The 9,574-nt window shown below is 42.3% G+C and overlaps 1 protein-coding gene across 1 annotated transcript; it reads left to right on the top strand.

Annotated features, from left to right (window-relative positions):
• Positions 1–5,202: 5,202 nt before the first annotated feature.
• On the top strand, positions 5,203–6,663 carry LOC149230287 (polyubiquitin 4-like). Its single transcript, XM_089381265.1, has one exon. It carries the CDS (start codon positions 5,203–5,205, stop codon positions 6,661–6,663), a length of 1,461 nt encoding a protein of 486 aa, XP_089237391.1.
• The last annotated feature ends 2,911 nt before the right edge of the window (positions 6,664–9,574 follow it).

Genomic DNA, 9,574 nt, shown 5'->3' with positions numbered 1-9,574 from the left:
CTCTCATTCTTATTTTATTGACGCGGCACGCTTGCGCGGATTCAGTTTCCAGTTCTTTGATTTCTGCATCCATTAACACGCTTTTCTTCCTCAGTTGTACCCGATCTTTGAGTTCATGAAACTTAAGGTTTCCCTGTGAAATGGATTCTTGAATCTGCATATGTTCGACCTCATGTGGCTGCCTAATTCCTTCATCCTGGTCCCCGCGTATTGTTCCAACTATGTGACGATTCCTTCCTCCCAAAACTATGGCCTAGACTCTACCCGTCATCTTTGGGATTGTCTCTGCGCTTAGATTCTTGTACATGGCCCTAGAGGCCCATTGGACCACTGGTACACACAAGTCCCAATCAGTTCATCTGGCCTGGTGAACCTTGTTCAGGATCCTACATACCTTCTTGAATGCTTCTACGTGGAATGTTTGTGGTGCACGTCATTTTTCCTACTGCTGTGTCTGGTTCTGATTTTCAATCCTTAGTCTGGGGTGTGCTTGTGTGGACTGCACAACACACATCTCCACCCAGGGACACAGGTGAGCGCGCAAACTGCTCTGTCCTAGCTGCCTGACTCTTGGTCGAAGCTGGGGTCTTCTAAACTGCAGGCACATCATCCTTCTACATCTGCACCAGTCCTCAAACTTGCCTTGACATGTACTCCACCATCGTGTGGGTGTTGCGCATAGTGCCCATTTCAGCGCATCGAACCGTTGCTATTCTGGTACTGCGCTTTCAAATTTGTCCAAGAATTCATCCACCACTGTCACTCCATCATATGATGGCAGTTCCCTTGCCTCTGTTGTCACGCAACACAGTGATCTAATCATCATGTTGCACTTCAGCATTGTCACTTCGTGCAACCGATTCTACCATCGTTCTACTTCCTCATCTGAAATCAAAGTCCAGGAGATTTCACGCTCCCACGAGATTCTCCCATATGCAGTCAGATTCACCCAATCCTAGTCTTGCACAGATATCTTGTAAATACAATCTAGCTCATCGTCGCGCACTGGTTCAGTGTAGTGCGCTCTTTCAGCTTGGTCTAGTGAGACTACTATGCGTAGTGATTTTTCTCGAATATCATCTTCCACTTCTTCAAGTTGATGACTCCATTCATATCAATGGCCCAGTCTATTCCTAACAATGCGGGATAGGGATTGCTGTCATCGACAATCTCTATCAGACGGACCTTCAATATCAACTGTTACCCCTTGAAACCTCCCCATGGGCAAAATATTTGTTGGTTCTCCATTCGTAATTGAATAGGGGACCACCGCAACGTGGGCCTGCCCATGCATTCCCACGTTTGCTTCGATAACACATTTGCGTCTGACACCGGGTCTAGGATTACCTAATCCATTTCATACTCACCAATCCGTGCGGTTAATCTCATCTCCCTTCCAGTGCGCAAGGAATCCTTTCCCAATTTCTAGACTACGCACGGTTCCCCTAACCCAACACACCTAGTGATCAGCTCCTATGGTCCCTTCACTGCCTTGTTGTCGCACAGTAGTTTCATGCATGTCTCCAGAAAGGTAGTAAGCATAGAAGGATCCATCCTTGGCTCTGGTTGATCCTTACTACCCGAAATGGAGGCCTCCGTGAAGCTCTTCTTAGCTTCCATAAACATCTCCTTTGCATGTTCTAAGTCAAATTTAGGTTCCTTTGTAGGAGCCTTGCGAACCCATGTATCTTCCTCAAGCTGCTTCCCCTTATCTCCTCCTATGATTGCACCACTTCTGAGCACCATGTTCACATTTGGGTCTTCTTCGCATGGTTCAGACCTCATCATTTGGATATTTTGAGTCGGAGGACACTGGAGTACTCCTTTTTCGTGCATGTGTGTGATCAACGTAGGACAATCTATCATTTCATGATCAAACTGAGCATAGTACGAACAAGATACCCTCATCAGGTTGGTGCAATCGCGAGCATAGTGCCCTGTTCCTCTGTAATTGTGATAAATTAATTGTCTGCAGCCCCTTCCTGGTCCCATTCCTACTCACCCTCGACCTCGCCCCTGAAATCCAGCACATGACATCCCCGCAGTTGGGTTGAGGGCTCGCGTTTCTGTTTGCATCCTATAGGCTAGGGTCCAATCCATCATTAGCTTGTAGCTACGACAAGTGCACTCGTCGTGGCTTACTGACCTTCAGAAATTACAAAACAACTGCTAGGAGTTTGTGTATACTTTTGTAACAAATGGAAATTGTTCATTGTGTGTTTTCCTCCTATTTGACATATCGTGCACCATAACACGGGTGTCATACTCAGCCCTGCCTATGCCTCTAGTCTCAATGGCATTGGTCCCCTTCCTGCCAAGTAGTTCGTGAATACTGGATAGTGATCCTTGTCATGGCCCTGTCCTTTGCATTTTATGCACCATACTTCCTCGTGTGCCTCTAGCCACGGTGCCCTATCTTGCTTCAAACTCTGCATTTCCAGGCATATATTCTATAGTTGCATGTGGATTTGTTGAACTCCCAACCCAGGGTCTTGTATCGGGGTCTCATGCAACCTCATTTCCATTTCCATCACTTTGGCCTGGGTGAAAATTTGTTGTTGTGACAGCGCCGTCCTCAAGTGTGGTGTCAGGGATGCCACAAACCATGCGCGATGTTGGGCATCTTTTAATGTCATATTGGCCTTGCAGATCGTACTCTTTAGTCGCTAATCTAGATCCCATGGGGTCTCGCCTAGAAGCATCACGATCTCTTTAAACCTGATGATTGACCATGTCTCTGATTTCGGCCACCTAAATTATCTATTCAACGCTTTCTGGATCTCTGTTATCCCTGTGTTTGGGTGGTCGTTAGAGTGCTTGATATACCATGTCAATGCGCGATCTTGCAGTGCGCTCACCAATGTAGCCTTCTTAATTTTGTCGTCCGTGACCCCTTGCGCTTCCCACATTGCTCTTACCACGAAACAGAACTGGTCTGGATCTTCATTCCCTACACCTCTCCATATAGGTAGTTTGATCATGCTCACCATGCTGAACTGTGGGGGAGGTGGAGGTGGAGTGAGTGGAGATGGAGGTGAGGGAGGTGAAGTGGGTGGCAGCGTGGGTGGAGGTGGTAACTGCGGAATGCGCTGCCTTATCAAACTGAGTGCACTTCTCAGAGAGACCCGACCGAGCTCTTTCTTTCTCTCTCATGAAGGTGAAATTAAGGGACTGTTTTCTAATTCCCTGCTACCTTTGTAGATCTTTCCGCTTCGCGTCGTCCCAAACATTAATGTATTCGCATAAACCACTTTTCACATAACATCATCTTAATCTAGGTATTCAAAGATTTAATATACTTACCTCGTGGTCTGTTGAGAAAATTTCATTCTGCTTTGTTGTAGCTCACGGTCATGTCTACTGCGAACTCAATGATGAATCCCCCTATTATCCAGTCGAGCCAATGGTCCACAGCTCGCGTGATCTTATCTTTTGATTCCTCTAGTCTACACACTAATTTCGGATTCCACACTATCGATTGGTCAATCCTACACCTTCCCTGGCTGTCGGCTAACCTCATGATCCACTCATATAGTTCAGAAGGAAAGGATGCAAAGAAAATCTCGTGGATTTCTATATACACGTAGCGATCCAACCACCTTTTCTCAAATACTTGCGGAGTTCTTTTTTCCTGTGTCGCGAACTCGTGAATCTTTTTGTCCAACCACTCTTCAATTTCCTTCTTTGTTGGGTTCTAATGGCATGACATCAGACATCCTTTAGGCAGATCCCGTGTCCTGGCAATGGAACCATTTGTTGGCTACGTGGGGCCTCACCCAGGTTCAAAAGTGATTTAGCCAAGTAAATCTCAGTACTACTGACCCTTTCGGCAATAGTCTGTGAAGTGCAAACTGAGGTCTCACTCGAAAAATTGTCTTTAAACCTAGAGCCTCTCTCTATTTATACAATCCCATGATCCCAGACCATGTGTAGGCTGACACAGCTTTACATTAAATTACATTATTTTAGGGTGGACAACCCTATGACTCATCCTAGACTCTCACGCTTCGCGCCCACATTTTGTAGGGTCTTCACATTACATTGACCAAAACTCAGGCTTTAAGCCCCAAAAACATGCTATGGGGGGATCTGCTGCCCAACATCGAGCATGGGATCTGAAGGTTTCCCCAACTTTGTCAAAGACCGACTTTCGATGAAACCTCGACATCCATTGATCCATCGGTAGTGGTTCGAACTACCATACATGTAACCAACATCTGAAGTACCCACCATGTCTCCATTACAAGTAACTTCGAATCTAAAAACCTACTAGCTTTTTTGAACTTCGAATCTAAAAACCTACTAGTTTTTTTGAACTTCGAATCTAAAAACCTACTAGTTTTTTTCCTGGTTTCAGCAGCTCACTACATCTCTCTTTCTCTAGTTCCCAACTAGTTGTGGCTAGTTCAATTCTGATAGAATCTGATATCACTTTGATGGTTGATATGTTGATTTTCAGGGGCACCAAACGCATGGATCCACTAAAAATCCAAGCACACTATCTAGATCATTTTTTTCCTCCTAGAGATTTGGATATGTGTTACCCTAGTAGAAACAGTGCCAGATGTAAAAAAATGCCTTTACATTGCCAATTATCAAGGCAATATGATCTATGATCAATGCCAGATTTAAAAAACGCCTTTACATTGCCAATTATCAAGACAGGATGATCTATAACCCATACAGTTTAGGGAAAAATCACCCAAAACCCCAAATTTACCACAGTTTAAATTATTAAATTATTAAGTTTTTTGTGATTCAAAGTTTAAATTAAATAATTATAAATCTATTTACTCTCTTTGAAAAAAGAAAGCAACTTTTCATTCAAATAATATTATTTTAACTTTCAATTAATTGAAATTTATTTTATTTTAATTCATATAAAATTGTTTTTGGTTATTTATATGTATTTTTCAAAGTTATTTGTAATTTTAGATTAAAAATAAAATAATTATTGCGCCCATGGTGTAGACATGTAAACTTAAATGTAAATGTAAACATAAACGTAAATGTAAACATTAATATTTAACGTTTAACATTGTTAATCTTGACCCTATTTAAAAATAAATCTAATTATTATTATGTATAAACACAACATAAATTTGATTTGTGTAATGTAAAGGAGGTTTCCGAGGAGTAGTGGACGAACGAGAAGCGGGAGCCCGGACTTCTCAGGTTTCGATCGTAAGACCTCTTACCATCATGCATCCTCTTTTCGTCAAGGGTTTGGATGGCAGAACCAAACGCATGCAGGCTTCTGCATCTTACCTCGCGGCTTCGGATCAGAGGGACAGGCTTTCTGTTCGGATCAAAACGCCCTCGCAGTTTCTGAGGATCGCCTCGGACATTCGCCAGACCGACGATGACGGCCCTCCGGTTGATGGCAGCGACGGCCGGTACCCACAGGTTCATCTCCGTCTCCGTTTGAGAGGGGGCAAAGGGGGTCTCGGCCCTATCCAGGGGAGCACCGCCACCAAAGCTGGCCAGAAGAAGACCAGAAACGCTGATGCCCGCGCCGACAGGAGAGGAAGGAGGCTCCGCCTCGTGAACGCTAAGAAAGGAGCTGTAGTTTTTCACACAGATCCGGGAAATGTAACCAAAGAAGGGGGCCTGAATGCAGCAGATCTGCCCCCTCTCACACATCAAATTTTTGTCAAGGGTTTGGACGGCAAAACGAAAAGCATGCCGGATTCTGCATCTCACCTAGCAGCGTTCGATCCAAAAGATAGGTTTTTTCTTTGGATTAAAGTCACCTTGCAGTTTCAGAGGGGTCGCGACGGCGGTTATCCACAGGCCCATCCTGTTTTTCGTTTGAGAGGGGGCAAAGGGGGTTTCGGCCCTACCCTGAAGGACGCAACCACTAAGACCGGCCAAAAGAAGATTAGCAATGCTGAGGCTTGCTGCGACTTGAGAGGATGGAGGCTCCGCCAAGTAAGCAACGAGAAGAGATCTGAGTTTTCTCACACAGATCTGGTAACTGAACTCAAAGAAGGGGTCATGCATGTAGCAGATCTGACTCCTTTCACAACAGACCCGGTCAGATCTTGCAGATCCGGGATGGATCTATCAGATCTGTCCATTTCCAAGCAACAGAGCGGTGAAAATCCGCCAAATCCAGTATTCAAATCAGTAAACCTGGACCAGGAAAAGGTAGACTCAGCGGATTTGAAGCAAATCTTCATCAGATCGACAGAAGGCAGACATGTCTGCGTGCAGATCTGGGAATGGATGAGTGTAGTGGAACTAAAAAAAGGGATTCAGGACAAACTGGGAATCCCAGTTGCATTACAAAATTTACTATTTTCAGGACTCTATTTACAGGATCAATACACACTACAACACTATAAGGTTGTTAAGGACTCAACCATCATTCTCAATATGAGATTGCGAGGTGGATCCAAGGGAGACTGCTCAAAATCAACAGGTACCTTCCGCGATGCAGCAAAAAGGAAAGAACCCAAAAAGGGGAAAGAGCCTACTGTTGCTAAGGAACCCCCTGGGCAGTATATTGGAGATCAAATTCCGGAGAGTCCCTCTATCTCCTTGGACATACCAGAGGTAAACCTCATTTTCTCAGATCTACAAAAAAATGCAGTTATTTGCAGATTCAACAGTTTCTGGCCTAAAACTGATGCATTATACCAATGGATTCACACGGTTTAGATAAAAAATTGCCAAATCTACCTATGCCCAAAAGGATTCTTCATAGTTCTTTTCCAATCAGAAGAAGATAAGGAAAAAATTCTCAACCAAGGACCATGGTTTTGGGGTAGTGCTGGTCTTTTTGTTACTCCATGGTTTCAGGATTTTGATGCCAACACCATGGTGGTGTCAAGGATGCCAGTATGGGTTAGGTTGCATAATCTCCCGTTACATTTATGGCATTCCAAGGCCTTAATAGCTATTGGAAACACCCTCGGGAAAATATTAAGGATTGATGGAGAGAGACATATAAAAGGAATTTTTACCTTTGCCAGAATATGTGTCGAGGTAGATTTCAGCCAAGGTCTACCTGAAAGCATAATTCTGAACTTCAACAACTCACAGTGGAAACAATCTTTGGATTATGAGAATACATCTTTTAGATGCAGGGGATGTCAACAAACAGGCCATCTGTTCAATGCATGTCAAAGTTTCAACAAAAGCAAGATGCAACAAAGGAAGCACAAAGGCTGGCAGAATGTAGATGATCTTATAAAGAAGAGAGCTACCGAAAAGAAAGAACCCAATAACCAGGACAAAAAGGAAAAAGAGAATATTGAAGAAAATGAAGAAGATCTTCAGCAGGAAATAAGTGGGAACGAAGCTACATCAGCAAACAAGATCACAAAGATTCACCAAAATCAGGTAGAGATGACAAGCGTGGATCCAAGCATGGGAGGCATCAAACGGCATCACCACTCAGATACTTCAGACTCAGACAAAGAAACAGGCCCACAGAATGCAGAAACACAGTTAGTCATTGCTTCGATCGAGCCCACTCAAGGAGAGTGGCGCAAGGTCGAAAAGAAAAAGGGGAGAAAAACTTGAAGCGTGAGTTTTTACTCACAGCCGGAATTCAGTTTTTTTGCCTCTTTCTTTCTCTCTCCTCTCTTCTCTTTTCTTATTCTTTTTGCACGTTAGTCTTCTAATGTTGCGTGGGGTGCGAAGGCACTCGAGCCCATGTGGCAGCTTATGGAATGCTTCAATGCATCTGCTAGTGTAACTTTTCATTAATTCTTTAATAAAAGGTTACCGTTTTTTTCCTTGGAAAAAAAAAACACAACATAAATTTAAAATATAAAGAGGTTTACGAATAGTAAAAAAAGGAGCTATGCTAAATAAATAAAAATATAAATAAACTAGAAGTATGGTAAATAAATAAGATTTTTTTTATATTTACCCCAAAGGTATGGTAAATAAAAAAACATTAAATAAACTAGAGGTATGGTAAATAAATAAAACCTCTTTTTATCTTTACTCCATTAACCTATTTATATTTATGAAAACTCAAAAAATAGGTTTTATTTAGGTGGATCCCGCGGGACACATAATTATTAATACCATGGGCCAATTAACATATTTATAAAATAGGTATGATAAATAAATAAATATAAAAGAGGTATAAAGATGTATGTTAAACAAATAAAAACATATCAAATAAGATTAGAAATCAACATCTACTTATATACCAAGCCTATCGGCCAAATACCATTGTAAATAAAAGAAATATTATAAATAAATAAAAATATAAATAAACAAGGGGTATGGTAAATAAATAAAACCTCTTTTATATTTTCTCCATAAACCTCTTTACACTTACTAATTATTTTATTATTATTATTATTATTATTATTATTAAAATCTAATATTCATATTAATATATCATAATATTTATATTATTAAATATAATAACTTTGTTTTAATACAATATTAAATTTGTTATATTATAATATATATTAATATATCATGATATATATTAGCTCTATATATATGGGAGGTAAGAACAAAGACATAATGTTATACAGGTGGAGAGATAGGGGGAGTGACAAGGTTGAGATGGAGATAAACTAAAGGAGAGGGGAGAGGATGAATAAAAAGAGAGAGAGGTAGATATGGGTAAAAGAGGGAGAGGGAGACACAAAGATGGAGGGGGAAGAGAGAGGATAGTGGGAGGGAGATAGTGAGAGGATTGGAGGGTAGAGAGAGAGAGACACAGAGATGGAGAAGAGAGATATATGTAGGAGATAAAGGGCGAGAGAGGAGGGATGAGAGAGAGGAGGAGAGAGGGAGGGATAGATATATGGAGTTGGAGGGGGAGAGAGGGAGGGAAGAAGAAAGACATAGAGAGTAAGAAGTGGAGAGAGAGAGGGACCGACAAGGGAGAGATGGAGAGAAAGAGTGTATGTTTAGGGGCGAGATAAAGAGATAAATAAGGAGAGATAGAGAGAAGTGGGGGGAGAAGGAGACAAAAGGAGAGAGGGAGGAATATAGTAACATAGGTAGAGAGAGGGAGAGAGATATATGTATGGGGGAAGAGATAGGATTGGAGGAAAGAGAGAGAGAGAGAGAGAGAGAGAGAGAGAGAGAGAGAGAGAGAGAGAGAGAGAAGAATGAGAGATAATACTTGAGAGAGAGAATGAGAGTGATGGGGTAAGAGAGAGGATGAGAGAGAGAGAGAGAGAGAGAGAGAGAGAGAGAGAGAGAGAGTTATGGGGGAAGAGAGAGGGAGGTATGAGAGAAAGGGAGAAATAGGAAGTATGAGAGAGAAGATTTGAGAGAGAGGAGGAGAGAGGGAGGGAGAGGAGGAGAGAGGGATGGATAGGGAGATGGAGTTGGAGGGGGAGAGAGGGAGGGAAGAAGAAATACATAGAGAGTGAGAAGTGGAAAGAGAGAGAGGGAATAACAATGGAGAGATGGAGAGAGAGTGTGTATGTTTTGGGTTGAGATAGAGACAAAGAAGGAGAGATGGAGAGAATGGGGGAGAGGAGAGAGGGAGGGATATAGTAACAGAATTGGAGGTTGAAGAGTAAGAGAGAGAGAGAGAGAGAGAGAGAGAAGAAAGAGAGGAAGGAAGAGAGAGAGGATGTGAGAG

The sequence above is a fragment of the Pinus tabuliformis genome, chromosome J (genome assembly GCF_031772625.1).
Source record: "Pinus tabuliformis cultivar Carrire ecotype Pingquan chromosome J, CPIR1, whole genome shotgun sequence".
Taxonomy (NCBI): Eukaryota; Viridiplantae; Streptophyta; class Pinopsida; order Pinales; family Pinaceae; genus Pinus; species Pinus tabuliformis.
This window is presented reverse-complemented; position numbering and strand designations above follow the sequence as displayed.

Coding starts and splice junctions, on each gene's coding strand:
- LOC149230287 (XM_089381265.1), top strand. CDS start 5,203: ATGCATCCTCTTTTCGTCAAGGGTTTGGATGGCAGAACCAAACGCATG.